The sequence below is a fragment of the Macroventuria anomochaeta genome, assembly GCF_010093625.1.
Source record: "Macroventuria anomochaeta strain CBS 525.71 unplaced genomic scaffold BU25scaffold_28, whole genome shotgun sequence".
NCBI classification, from domain to species: domain Eukaryota; kingdom Fungi; phylum Ascomycota; class Dothideomycetes; order Pleosporales; family Didymellaceae; genus Macroventuria; species Macroventuria anomochaeta.
The window spans coordinates 308,570-322,782 of record NW_022985389.1 but is presented as its reverse complement, the minus strand read 5'-3'; the positions used below and the strand labels follow the sequence as shown (position 1 = coordinate 322,782).

The 14,213-nt window shown below is 51.4% G+C and overlaps 2 protein-coding genes across 2 annotated transcripts; both read right to left on the bottom strand.

Annotated features, from left to right (window-relative positions):
- Positions 1–3,664: 3,664 nt before the first annotated feature.
- On the bottom strand, positions 3,665–5,459 carry BU25DRAFT_346930 (uncharacterized protein; the record flags this gene model as incomplete). Its single annotated transcript, XM_033703126.1, has 3 exons — positions 3,665–4,937; positions 4,994–5,299; positions 5,350–5,459. 3 exons carry the CDS (start codon positions 5,457–5,459, stop codon positions 3,665–3,667), a joined length of 1,689 nt encoding a protein of 562 aa, XP_033559154.1.
- A 5,271-nt stretch (positions 5,460–10,730) lies between these two features.
- On the bottom strand, positions 10,731–13,986 carry BU25DRAFT_129496 (ARM repeat-containing protein). Its single transcript, XM_033700489.1, has 4 exons — positions 13,976–13,986; positions 13,639–13,893; positions 10,965–13,577; positions 10,731–10,914 (listed from the first exon to the last, which is right to left on the bottom strand). Exons 2-4 carry the CDS (start codon positions 13,738–13,740, stop codon positions 10,813–10,815), a joined length of 2,817 nt encoding a protein of 938 aa, XP_033559153.1. The 5' UTR covers positions 13,741–13,893; positions 13,976–13,986; the 3' UTR covers positions 10,731–10,812.
- Positions 13,987–14,213: the final 227 nt, after the last annotated feature.

Here is a 14,213-nt window from a genome sequence, read left to right as displayed (position 1 = left end):
CCTTCGAGATGGTCTATGGCATGATCTTCGAGGTTTTGGGTGGGTTGCATTGCGTCAAGGGCTTGGCGACGAGGATCTCGATCTCGATTGTTTGGACTGGTGTGTATTGAAGCCTGGAGAGTCTTTATCCAGAGCAGGTCCGATTGTACTGCGTATGGGCATGTCCGAGGATCAGTGCGGAGGTGTGTGCGTGTTCAGTGTGCCATCATTGCAGGTGGAGTTGCAACATTGGCTCGAGTTGTACTTGGTAGCCTATGTGAAAAGGAAGAGACGTTCGTAAGACCTCATGTCAACTGTTGGTCGTGTTCGTGATGTTGCCGCTTGCCTCGGAGCTTTGACCGAGGCTACGAGTGACCCTTTCCATATGCACACTACTGCACTGTGCCAGTCGTTGGTACCAGACATGCAGAGATCACCCCTAGGAGCACATGAGCGCTACCCCACCGGAGCACTCTAGCTTGACATCTCGGTTCAAGGTTTAGAGTTGTGTAGTTGTGCACACCGCTTCCTCGGGGTCCTTGGCTTTCCAGACACCCTGCTTCTAGGGCGTCTTCGAGATGAGACGAGGAGGCAGGTGGACGTTGGGCCATGGAGCTGGATCAACACCCGTGTGAAACTTCGTACCGAACCCACAACTTCTTCAAGTAGGGTAGAATTGACGAGCCCTCCGGTGCATCTATCTTGCTAGTGGCTGCGCGGAGCATGACACGACATCGTACGATGATGTACGTGTTTCTAATCGGTGGAAGCCCGTTGATGACCCGTGGTGAGCCAAGGTAGAGCAAGAAGCTACTGAGTGCATTTCGAAGCCGCGCAATGTTCGGGTCTTGGATACGTGAGGTTAATTAGGAGGCGTTGCGATGTTAGCTTTGGCGCTACGTTAGTGCCCTTAAGCATCAAGGATTGACAGCTAATCGTTCTTGATTCTCGACGAAGTGAAGTCGGAGGATCTCCCAACGAGGGTGGCGTAAATGCTCGCGACCATTGATTCGTGTCTCGAGATAGTCGTACAACGAGCCTGGCGTTGCCTGTCCTGGCGAAAGAAATATCGGTAGATGCTAGTTCGGTGGGGTTCGGACGAACATTTGTTCTTTGTGTGGATAGTACGGAAGGATAGATACGTCCCATACAGCGCTATAGGGCACTATGATCGACAGGGAGATCGACACGGACACGCAGCCATGTTGCGGAGAATGGTGACTTCGCCCACAATCATACTTTTGGATCTCCCTCGTCAACAATGCCATGTCTGGAGGAAAATACCGGCCTATCCTATCCATGTTCCTGATCTTTCCGAATGCGAACCGTCCAAACCAGTCGGCCCGATCGCTTCGTCGCTCTGAATGCTGTTAGTGCCAAGGCAACTCCCGCACCGACATGCTGGAGAGACCTCCGACGAGAGAAACGTGGAAGACGCCACGCATCAAGCGCACCAGAAGGGTGCTAGAAGGATTGGCGAAGCCTCATCAGAGAAGGGTTGGAGGAAAGGGCAAGCCGAGGCACGCCTAGAGACTAGGAGCGTACATCCGGTGGCTCCTGACTGGTCGTTGTTGTACGCTGCCTTTGCGGCTCTTGTGTTGATGTCTTTTTGTTGCTATTCTTGTTCTTGGCGGGCATCGGGCGAATGCCTCTAGGACTGGCTGAAAACCCGCATCTTCGCAGCGCGGAGGATCATCATTGCGAAGTGGACTGTGTCAGGATCTTCAAAGGTATGGTTGCAACGCTGAAAGCTTGCGCATCGCTGGGAAAGTCAGGCGATCATAAGTCATCATGGTGTTGTAACAGTAACAGCACAGCAGTGAGTCGCAATGCACAGCTCAGCCTCGTTAGTAATCATCATTTGAGACTGGTCATGCTGATTGAGCGCAAGAAATTAGGATGTTAGGAGATTAGGCGAGATGGCGGCCGTCATGAAGGGGGGTGGAGCGCAGGCGCGGACGGGAATCGCTGCTGGCGAAGGAGCGGAACTTCGTTGGTGGGGGGCCCTTGCTCTGTTTCGCCTGCGCGCTTTAGTCGGGAACCATTTTAGCCTGCTTCTAGCTTAGTGAAGGGCGTTGGCCCGGAGGCCAAGCTCGAAGACTGTCGAGGCCGAGAGACGCCGAGGGACAGAGTGGCTCAATAGCTGACTTGTGGCTAGGGATTTGTTCCAGCATTATTTGCCGAATGGCCTTCGATGTGGGTTTAAACTCTGTGGGTGCATTCACAAAAAGCAGGACATGGGTCCAATCGTATTCTTGCAGCGAATGCAGCATCGGTTGAAGTGTCCCCGTCTAGGGAACAGCCCGCACCACGTCCTGATTGTCATGCACAAGAGCGGCGCCTGCGCAAGGATGTTGATCCGAGTCATCCTCCAAACCACCTTCTGGAAGTCATGGCAGCCCATGGAACAGCCTGGGGAACGCCTTTCTGTCAACCTCAGGCGAGACGCTGCTCACCGGTCCAGATCTCCAAACCGCTGCACCTGTGGCTGTGCACTGCCACCAGCACAATTTCGTCGCATTCACTACACCAAAGTGGTAGGCGGGGTGAAGCTAACACATGATTTCTGCTGATCACTCAAATGGTTGCACAGGTAGACCAACCACCGTTCAGGCACCTGGTGCTCAGAACCCTCTAATGACATCAAGCTCTTCTGTGCGTAATTCGCGTAATTCGCCTAGCGTACGTTTTGGCGCGTGTCGAACCAGTGCTGGGATCTTTCCTGCGGAATAGAGTCAGTTAATGGAAGCAATTCATGCTATCGCGCGCATGATCAAAAAGCCGTCATTGTACGTAAAAAATCTGTAGCGGCAGATTGTTTGGTAATTCGGAGCGAGGTAAATTTGGAAGTATTGATTGGCTAGTTATTTTGGGCTGACAGACCACAACGACTTTGCAGGAGAAAACTGGGAAACACATGCCAGCAGAGCTACGCTAGGATGCGGCCAGTCCAAAAAGAGCCAACCTTAATTCTGCCTGCCCAGATGTTCCATCTCTTCGACCACCACACACGCCACTTTATTCTGCTTACATCCATGGTGTTCTGTTCCTTCCATCGCTTACAAGCCGCTCTTTCTAAATCATAGGGTGTGTATCTACAATCCTCCTCTTGCTATTGAACAAATGTGTAAATGATCGTCTGAGGACCAAAATGATCGGCGCCGAGAATAATGCAGTCGTGAATCGTGAAAGTTCGTCAAATGCGCGTGCGTGCATAAGCCGTTCTTGTTCCTTGGTGCCATGCCGTTCGAAATGTTTCCAACTCTTTCTGGCTTAGCCTAGTACAAAAGAACACCGTCTTCGTGAGGCCATATTGCGAAGTGTGACCTATCGCTAAATCGTCCAGTTCGGCTATTGCCCCGATTGAATCGCGCCAGGACCTTCTAAGTGGCTGCTACTACAGCCCGCAAAACGTTGCTAGATCGTTATGATAGGGTGTGCGAAAATGTACAGGAAGTGATTGCTGGATCCGACGTAGGCTTGTTGTTGCAGTACGTAGTTGATCCGCTTGGCGTGTTTATCCAACGCACTCAGTCGGCCCTACATGTTTCCAGCGTCGCTGTACTGAGAGGGGACTTGCGTGACTGGAATTGGGTGGGTCGCATATCCGGCCACGGACGCTGCGCTGGTGGGTGGCTGAGAAGCAAGTCTGGTGTTCCTGGGGTTTCGTTCAGTCTGCTTGCGTTTACGTCCAGATAGGTGTAGCCACGAACCCGCTGGTATATCCAGACATTCCATAATTATATGTATGCTCTGAAGGTGCCGCATATGGCGGTAATAGTACATTGGCGGGTGAGCCCAATGGAGACGCGTAATTGCTCGTCGCGTAACTGCTCGGGGCATAGCTACTTGTAGCGTAGGTGCTTGAGCCATAGGCATCTGCCGATGTTCGTGGAACGTCGAGGAACGGGGAAGTTGGCGTAGAAGACATCCCAGGCGGCAAGAATCCTAAAGGTGAAGGGGCGAAAGCTGGGCTAAGGCTATGGGCTTGACCATAACTGTATTGTGCGATCTGGTTCTCGAGATCTAGGTTGATCGATTCTAAAGCGTAGGACGGTTGCTGCACGGGAGAGACGGCAGTCTTGTGTTGTCGCGTCCATTCTCTCCTGGTTTTATATGACGAAACCATATCGATGGGATATTGTACCAAATATGACATAGTCTGAATCCTCGAATCGTACCTTGGATCCTGATACCCCTGGACAACGGTGACAATCTCCTCCAACGGAAGCAGAGAGAGATCGGAGACAAAGACTGAAGCAACATCAGGAAACATGGGTTCCAATGCCAAGGCAGTTGCGTAGAAATGAGCAAGAACGCACAGAACGTTGACGTCTCCGCGCTTAGCAGAAAGAAGGGAGATTGGCACCCAGAAAAGCCACTTGCGGAGCGCGTAAAGCTGATTGAACTGCTCCTCAGGCGTCTGCGCTTGGTTGGATGCTCGTAGACGATCGAGGTAGCCCTTCAGCTGATCAACCCATTTCGTTTCCTGATCGTTGCGGCTGAGATACGGTTGCATACGTTGCAATGAGTTATGGATATCCGTGAGGGTATTTAATTGCTGAGTGCGCGCTTCTTGGGACACTGGCGTACTGACCGGGTCCATGAAGTGTCTGTTAGGCATTGGGCTGTGCTCTGCGATGTAATCCGCAAACAGAGACTCGTGCCTCCAGGGTTGCATAGACTGGATCACAGTCTTCGTACCAGTGACTAGTGAAGCCCAACCTCTCCAGTCAGTAGCCTGCCAGGCTAGCAGGAGAGACGAAGCCAGTACTGCATCTGAGTTCATCTTAGTGAAGCTGGAAATGCCGTCGTGCAGACCCTTCAGTGCAATGCTTGCATGATGGAAAGCAAGATTTCGTGTTTCGGTCGACTGTGAGATCCAAGCTAGGTGGGAGGCGGAGAAAGCGAGGATGGAGTGCATGACGAAAGGGTGTGAAGCTGCAATGCTCAAGAATCTATTTCCAGTCAGCCATACTCGGTTCTGGCCAGAAGAGTAGCGTTGAGCACTCACTTAGGCATCATGTCAGCCCAGAGCGTCATCTTGGAGGTGCTATTCCTGAACATCTCGTTGGTGATGGAGGAAAGGTGGTGGATCAAGCGGAGGTCGGTCTTTGCATATGCTCGCCATTGGGGCTGAGAATAGATTCGAAGTTCGGGGAAAGGAAACTCTCCAGTCTGGCTCCACAATTCAATAGTAGCCTCGATCTCTGGGGTCCAGAGAAGGTTGGGCTGCTGGGGAGCTTGCGGAGATTCTGGCATCATGGCAGTGGGGCTGTCCATGTAATCGCACCGAACCTGGTGCTTGGTGCAATTGCGACTATCGACATGTTAGTGTTTGAAACACATCACAAAAGCTTATAAACTTACCATTGCGGGAAGGTCTCATCACAGCGAATATGTCTCCTCTTGCAAGTCTTGCAGCCCTTTCGGGACTTGGTGTGACTGCGCCTTGAGGGGCCACCGCCTGGTCCAGCCATTGGGATAAGTTGGGATTTAAGCTCTTGAGCGAATGTGAGAAGCGGACCGCGCAGCGTCCTCGAAGGATTTCGCGTTCGAGTGTTATGGTGTTCGTGTCGTAGTATTCAGTGTCTCTCTGGAGTACTGGAGGTGGTGAGGGGTGGTGTTGGTGGGGGCTGAGTATATGCAGGCTGCAAGTACTGGTAGGCGAGATGTTGAAGCGAGAGTAATGTGGTCATAGACCGGTGACAGGACGGTATTCTGGAGGCTGAAGGCCGGAACAGTTTAGTGATATATACCGCAGGGTGCAGATGGGGAGCTTAGACAAATCTAGGGCTGAGAAGTATTGACGCAAAGCTAAGGCCCCGGCGGAGGTGCGACAGGACGAAGTGACAGCGGAAAAAGGTCAAGAGTATGCAACGTGCCCCCTGCAGGATTGATGGGCCATACCTCCTTGGGACAAAGGGGACTTGGGCGGAAGCAGAAGCGCTAGAGCAGCTAGAGCTCGGTTCCAAAAAGCCCTGAGACGTCAAAACGGAATCAACTACGGTTAGGGAGAGATAGCGTCCACACAAATAGCAGTGACGCCACGAGCGGCGGAAGGGGACCTGTGTGGCAGCCGGTAGAGACGGCGTGACGGGAGAGGCTAGTGAAGCGTGCGGGAGCTACAGCCAGCAATGGAGTGACTGATACATGCTCGTATGGCATAGCCCCCACTGTAACTCCTGTAACGATTAAGCTCTATCCGGAGCTTTGGATCCTTCCTGTTCGAGCAGCGATACCCAGGTCTGGCACAGTGTGATGCTGCTGTCCCTGAGTAGCAAGGTGCTTCAGAAATGAACCTCTGCTTACAGTGAGCGAGCAGCATGGCAAGCCCGGGCCGCGCAGTGAACGTCTCTGCCCGCCGGCGGCCGACTACTGGGGGTGGCCCCTCTTTGGGTACCCCCATGTCGTCTGTATGGAGACGGACGGTTTGGCGTCGTTGGGCGTGCAGATGCCATGGATGCACACACAGTGGGTGCCTCTGCCGATGAGCAGCAAGTGCCAACCACCAGCGCGCAGAGCGGAGGCCCTAATCGAGTGAACCGCCTAAACACCACGGGCCGTGCGGTGCGGTGGAGGCGATCGGCCTCAGCAGCGAGAGGGTGAGTGCCATGAGTGGCAGACAAAGACGGGCGGACCAGCTTCTGGCGGTGCGGGCGCTCAGGAATTGCCACTCCAGGAGAGCCGGCCGCGATAGTGTCGCATGGAGTCCAGGTAGAGTCGCAGCAAGCAATTCACTCAATTCACTGCTCACTCTGAGGTGAGCGAATCAGACAAGGGGAGGATGCAGCAAAGTTGATGATGCTAGCACCCAAAGCCGCTTGGTCTGGCGATAGTGCCGGGGCCTTGTGGTTATTTTTGGCTGCTTGTGCGCCCGTGCTTGGCCGCTTCTCTACCAAGTCACCAGACAGCAGCGTTCGCCCGTCATTCACGCGATGTTGCCTTTGAAGCAATGATGATGGTGTCCCGCATTGACCGTCAGGGCAATGCTACTCGAACCCACCACCTTGCCGATCTGTCACGCTGCGCTGATGCCCTTAGTTGGAGCTGCAATCACAGGCTTGTACAGGTACAGGCCTCCAAATTGGCAGTACCAGAAGGATTCGCTAGACTGGGTATTCAGCTCGCAGCTTACTCTACACATTTTCATTCACCGGAGTTCAGCCTGTGTCTTGCCTGGCAGCCAGAACTACTAGTATAGGCGAGCCGCTACATTGGATCTGCACATATGCACAACGTGCCGTGAAACCCAAAGCTGTAGGTACACAATGCAGTGAGAGCTCTCCAGCGCGTCGGAGTCGTCTCCTGCTGCAAGGCTGTTAGGCTTCTGCACCGCTACAATGCCTCTGTTCTCGTGTATCGGAGCCGCCAACTCTCGGTGGAGCAGTGAGCAGCAAACACGAGGTGCGATATGCCGTTCTTAGAAACAAGGCGCTGACGGCCAATATTCCACGATACCATAGAAAGACCGAGGTACGGTAGCAATAGTCTGCAATGACATGGCAGATGCGCGAAAGCAGGTGCAGGCGATAGAATATGTAGGCTAGTGACAGGTGAGGTTATTCCACAGGCTATTCTTAGAGATGAACCCTTTTAAGCTTGTTACCTGCGTCGGCGTAGGTCTAGGGTAACCCATGCCATGTCTGGGGTGCGGCTAGGATTGTGAGAAACCTCTCCATTCCTTCCGTCTGATCTCGCGTCGTGCTGGCAGCCAGCGTTGCAAAAGTGACAAAGCTGAGCAGCAACACAGCAAACACACATATCTGCACGCAAGCCACCCCATTGCCAGCAATATCCAATCTTCAGATACTGCCCAATCCACCACCGGACAGCTCTAAATAAGTGCGACCCTGTTCTACCGCCGGCGCGGCCAACTGCCTCTTTTAGGATGGTGCCAGGCTACACAACACACATGTCCTCCCACGATCCTTCCACCGACCACACGGCGGGCTTTCGCGTGGAGTACTTCCTCTGATCTTCTCCATCCTCGTGCTCGACATACTGTCTTGCCCTGTGCCAGCCGGGTCCGTTCCTTGCACTCGTACCGTGAAACACATCACCGGCTGTTGAGTCGAATATAGTAATGCGTTACCTACGATTTTGTTCATAGCTGCTCCGAATCCCCACAGCGCACACAACGATCACCATTGAAAAATTTGAGAGGCGCTATTTGTCAAATTCGGTCATCCCGCAGCGCTGCAGGGCGCGTCTTCCGCCAGCATACCTTGATAGAACCCCAGATGAAGAGGAGCTGAGTGATCATGAGTGATGGTCTTCAACGGTGAACACCACTGCTAATGATATACCGTGTCCGTGCGTGTGCCGACCGGATTCGCGTGCCGACCGGATTTAACTAGAGAAAAACAAAAAACAAAAAAGTAGCCTATTTGAAAACTGTCTAACCATAGAACTAATAAATATATTAAAATACTTCTAATACTAAAGAAGTAGATAATTAAAGGATCTAAGGATCTTTAATAAAAAACATCGAAAAATCTCCCATATAAGACTTTTACTCTGTTTATAGATATTCTTAAGTTATTAAATTTGTAAAGGGTGGAGTCCAAAGACAATATGCACGACTATATGCACCAACCTATGCCAAAAGGCATGTGCAAGTTGAATCAACAGGATTCATCTTGCATAGACAATATTTATACTGGTGGAAAAGCAGGACTGTGCTGCTCCTAGGCTCTAAGCCTAGCCCACAAGATGGGTCCACATGGGTCTAGCCCATTACAAAAAAATTCTATAAGAAAAAACTTAGTACTAGAACTAATATACCAGCTATAGACTTAATATTGGAAACTTCTTTATATATACTCTACTTCTGCCAAAATACTAGTTTTAGGCTATTATAAGTATCTTCTGTATAATATTTTTGTATATATTTATAACTAGAGTATATATTAAGAAATGCCTAATATTAAAGTTATAGTTAGTATATTGGTTTTAATACTAATTTTTTATATAGAAGATTTTATTACCTTTTGAACTTTACTCTTTTACTAGGGAAAAGTAAACATTGTTAAATAGCCATATTATTGAAGATTTTTTTTCATAAGGTTAAAGATTATAAGAAATCGAATACTTCTCCAATAGAAAGTATCTTAATGTCTCTACTATTAGTAGATATATTCAAGGTTAAACTTCTTATACTTTGTTGTTTTTGCTAGTAAAACCCGGTTGTCACGCGAATCCGGTCGACACGCGCACGGATACGGTATTTATAGCCGGCGGTTCCACGTTGCTCGCGTGGTCCGGAACATGGATGTTCCTTTCATCCTCACGAACCACAACAGGTTCAATTCACCGTGAGCAACAGGAGAGTACTGCTGCACTCTGATGCAGTGTTGAGCAGCCTGCTTCTGACATGCGCAGAATCATTACATGCATGGCTCGCGTGGAGTTGAACATGGATGATCCCGTGCTGCCAGTCATGAGCCGCATGAGCCGCATGACAACGACGTTCAAAGGGCCTTCGGTAAGATTTCACCGAGATTCATGAATCTCTCAATGATTCAAAATGATGCAAGAGGTGGAAATCATATCGCGTTACTTTCCATCAACTCGTCTCGAATCTCTCAAGACGAGAAGTTGCGGTCAGCATTGTTGTCAAGTTACCTTGAGTGCGCCTTGAATCCTCTTTGAGCACGTCCAGCCGAGGCATAAATTGCGGTCACCTCCGCCTCCCTCACCGAAATTTGAAAAACAACCAAAGGCCTTCCCGAGATTTGCGACAACCAACACAAAGATCAAATTGCGACCGTCAAGATGCAGACCCCTCTCATGTCCGAACGAGAACGACCTGAAACAGTCGTACGACTCCCATCGAGATCTGGTAGACTTCCGGCAGCCATGCAGCGAGATAGTTCAATTAATGGCAAGATCATCACGGCAGTTTGCTGATCGCACAGTTCGGTACCTACTTCCCATCGCTACCAACGTATCCCTACCGATCGGATAGTAACCCCAACGTCCCGAAAGGGCATGCGACAAAATATTCAGACACCAACGCCACCAGCAGACAAAGCGATCCAGATCCCGGAATCCAACAAGGTGCTGAGGTGGATTGAAGCATCAAACATGACTTCATGTTGCCACGTACAAAACTTCGCACAACCATGCAACCTATCAACCACGGTAGACCCTGCAGCACGGCGGCAGAGATGCTGTCGCCGCCGCTTGAACCAATCACTCGGGCCCCGCGCAAGCCATCCGGCCACGCCGTTTGTGTTCGTCCCATTTGCCGCCTCCTAGAAGGCTTCGTTGCAACAGAATTTTGCGTTTCCAAAAACTGGAGATGCCGCTGCTAGCAGAGTTGATCACGGTGAATACAGCCGACGGAGACACAGCCAATGATGTGTGATAATGTCCGCTCGCTATGCGTCCACAAGAAAAATTCACGTCTACCTACAGCTATACTAGACTATGGGCTATGGATAATGGTGTGTGGTGTTGCAACCAACAAAGAGAAAGAACGCCGGTGAATGATACGCTGCAGCACGTTGACCCCACCCCACGAGCATGATAACATAGCCTTTTCGGTTTCGAAGTTGGCTGAGAAGCCCGCCTATGTAGCAAGAAGTCGCTGGAAAATGTCTATAGATGCCGGAACCTCCTTTGTTGTTCGTAAATGCTCATTGCTCGTTCCTCCTGCGCTGTAGTACTTGCTCCGCCCAGTTGTCCTGCTTTTGGTATCCTCCTCTTCCTCTAACTATTCATCATCGATCCAACGCCGACTCATATGTAGAAAAATGGTCCGTTCTCATCCTCAAGTAGATGGCTGGGGAGAAGATCGCCATGGTGATATGAGTGTACAGACGTTGCCTAGACGCCGTACAGCTCACGGAAGGTGGCTTGCTGGTCGCCAGGCAAGCCGTTAAGGAAACTGTCGAAGTTCGAGATCATGCTCTTGTATTGCTGAATAATCTGTATGAGGTGTTAGTAGTGTCAATGACCGTATAATCGAGTGCACTGACCTGCTTGAATGTCTCACGACACTGCTGACCGGATGGTCCAGTGACGAAGTTCCGGTCGGCAGACGCCATCAGACTGAAGAACTCGAGAAGAGATTGCTCCATGGCGCCGGGGTTCGCCAGAACGATTTGCATGAAGCCAGTAAGGGCATGACCCTTCTCGTCATTCCAAGTGACCTTGCTGATTGCTCGGAGGAAGGCCGGCGCAATTTGAGCAAGGTGCACTGAGAGGTACTGTGCGCAACCTATCCCGAGCCTACCTAGGGCGATAGCGGCATTCTCATTCAACGACTCCGGCACCTTGCTGTCGAAGAGTATTGTGCCAATCTTCTGAAGCAGTCTCTCAGCATATGGCTGCATGCCCTCCTTCTGTTGCATGGCAATCTCTCCAACCGACCAGCAAGCATTATTGATGACTGAGTATCCAGACTCGTCATGACCAACATGAGCTGGCGAAGCTTCGAGCTGAACAATTAGAATCTCTAGGATTGCAGGTAGACAGGGTTGCAATTGCTCGAAAACGCAGATAGCACAGTCACCGAGTAAAGCGTAGGCTGACTGTCTTACGTCGTTGTTGGAGTCGCTCATGCAGATAGCCAGCAGCTGGAAAAAGTTCGGAGTTCCAGCAACCAATTGAGCGCTGTCCTGTGCAGGGAGAGCTTGGATCATTGCACTCAGAAGATCCACGGCGGTGATCAGGAAGTCCTTATCAGGTACCTCAAGACTGGGGTTCTCGGTGGCCATTTGACTTTCTTGTAGGTTTCGGTGAATGATGCTGATGCATCGTGCGAAAATGCCACCTGCGTACTGTGAGAACTTGCGGTCGAGCGCAGTTGCGACGTAAGAGAGGCATTCGAGCAAAGGTATAACCTCTCTCGAATGATCTGAAACCTTGTTCCAGCGTTGCAGGAGTGCCGGCATGAGCATGGCAACAAGTTCGTCTTGCGCGAGCGCCGGTCCAACGTGTTCAGCAAGTGTCTGAACACAGTCGTACAGGATGTACATATTCTTATCCTTGTACATGGCGAAACACTGGATGAACTGGCGAACAATGACAGGACAGTAGTCAGCGAGCTGTGTGTTCGCCTTCTCCTCGAGGTGCGCAAAAGCTGATGCCGCAGCTTCTTGCACACCCTTGTTGCTGTCGAGCATCTTCTTCAGGATACCATCCATGATAGGTTCGAAGTATTGCTGTTTTCCAGCCTGGTCGAGGCGCGCTGCCCATCCAGAGTAACGCCCGAGAGTCCAACATGTGATCTTTCGAACGACGGGCTTTGGGTCTTGCAGAAGCGTGATGAGGTAGGGTGTGAGCATGGGAAGGTGAGGCTGCACCACATGCATGCAGCCGTCGGCAATGGCACCAAGAGCAAGAACCGCAGACTCTCTGTTGGGCCATTCGGCGTGGTTGAGGTTGGTGGTAAGATAGGGAAGCGTCGCCTCGAAGACAGCCTCGTGGAAGACCCCTGCGAGTACGTCCAGTGCCGCGGCTGAACACTTTCGCAAGTTCCACGCATCTTCTGGATCGCAGAATGAATCATCGTCATCGAAGTCCTCAATCTCACCGTCGCTGAGGTCATCGTCTCTAAAGCCAGCAGTTGCACCATTGGTGAGAACGGTCTCACCACTAGCGTTCGTTGTCATCCGCCCTGACTTGCTCGAAGCGAAATTTGGTCGGATATCCTGCTCCCGATCGTCGACGTTGTAGTCCTCCTCTTCACCCTCTAGACGTAGGACATCATCTTCGCTGTAGACCATACTCTCGAGGAGCACAGGCACGATCTTCGCCAGATAGGGACCCAAATGATCGCGCATTCTTTCGTCCTCCGCAACACAAAGCCAGAACTCAGCAGCGTCCAGAGCCAGTTCTTCATCATCCTTGCTTCGTTGTTGTGCGACCATGTAGTCGACCAGTCCACTCATGTGCGGCAGCATCTTCTCCGGGGCGATGTCTGCAACATGGACAAAGGCTCGACAGACCTGTTTCCTGACATCCTCACTCGAATCGCTCGCAATAGAGAATAGCTGTTGCATCAATGTGTCGATGTTGGATAATACGACCTGCAGTTTGTCTGGGATGAAAACGTTGATCGCGGCTATCGCATCGGCGCGTACTCGAGAAACTGGGCTTGTCGTAAGCTCCAGAAGCTTAGGGAAGACATAGCTCAACGGCCGTTGGCCCTGATATTCCTTATCCAGCGCTCTCCTGTGGTCTTCGCAGATCTTCAATAAAGCGCTCATGCCACCTTCTTGCGCTTGAACAGAGACATTTCCGTTTGCATTGCTAACGATGTTGACCAAATCTGAGAGGATTTGAGGCCAGCCCATGATGCCTCCTTGTCGCACAACCTCAGTGATGACGTTGCCGGCGTACAGGCGCATCTGTTTGTTCGAGTCTTGTAGGCCGACCATGATGATGTTCTTGATGTAACTCTTGGTGGTCTCATCCATGGCTTTCAGCGACGTCTTGACATCGTTCTTCAGCATGATGGCTGCTGCTGCACGTGCCTGGAAATATAGAGTACCGTCCATATCGACGCCTGATGGAGGCTGGCTACTTGAGAAGAGGTATGCCAGGTACTTGTCAAAATCGGGCGAAGCCCTGGCTGTCCTGAGCATCTGTATGGGCCCCACAGTCAGTGCAATTGCTCAATGCAAGGTATGAACGGGGTCGACCAACAATTTCGGCATTCTTGCGCGCATTCGCATCGTGACCGCCGAGCGAGTCCTTCAGGCACTGCGCCAGCTGCCGTAATGTCTGTTCCTCAGGTTGCCACGACATTGTGAAGAGCTATACGCTGTATGGTGCGGGGAGGGGTCGAACTCTGCTGCGCTGTGCGATTTCGAGATGTTTTTTTTTAAGGCGACAAGTTCTGCGATTCGAAAGTGAAGGCGATAAGGGGGTAGGTGTTCCTGGTGGCGCCTCAAGCTGGTTCTGTCGGTGCAGCATGGTTAGCTCTTGCCATGCGCATATGAGATCAAGACAATGAATTGGCCCAAGGGGCAGGCGGACGTACCAGCTCCTGGTGTCGGTGCGTTCTACAAAGCTACAATCATTTTGAGGTCTTACAAAGGTCGAGTGGTCTAGGAAATTTTGGCGTGCGTTGTGGTTGCAAGTTTGCTCGTAGAATGACGCGGGGGAGACGGCTGGCCGCAGCTTTGGAGGGGCACAAGGAGACACGGCCTTTGGGGCTATTGTGCGTTGCTAAAACGCAACGGTAGGAATGGAGCTGCGGTGCGACAGAAGCACAGGTG

Coding starts and splice junctions, on each gene's coding strand:
- BU25DRAFT_129496 (XM_033700489.1), bottom strand. CDS start 13,740: ATGTCGTGGCAACCTGAGGAACAGACATTACGGCAGCTGGCGCAGTGC. Junction 13,578..13,638: donor CGCGCAAGAATGCCGAAATT/GTTGGTCGACCC, acceptor GGGCCCATACAG/ATGCTCAGGACAGCCAGGGC. Junction 10,915..10,964: donor GTCGTGAGACATTCAAGCAG/GTCAGTGCACTC, acceptor CACCTCATACAG/ATTATTCAGCAATACAAGAG.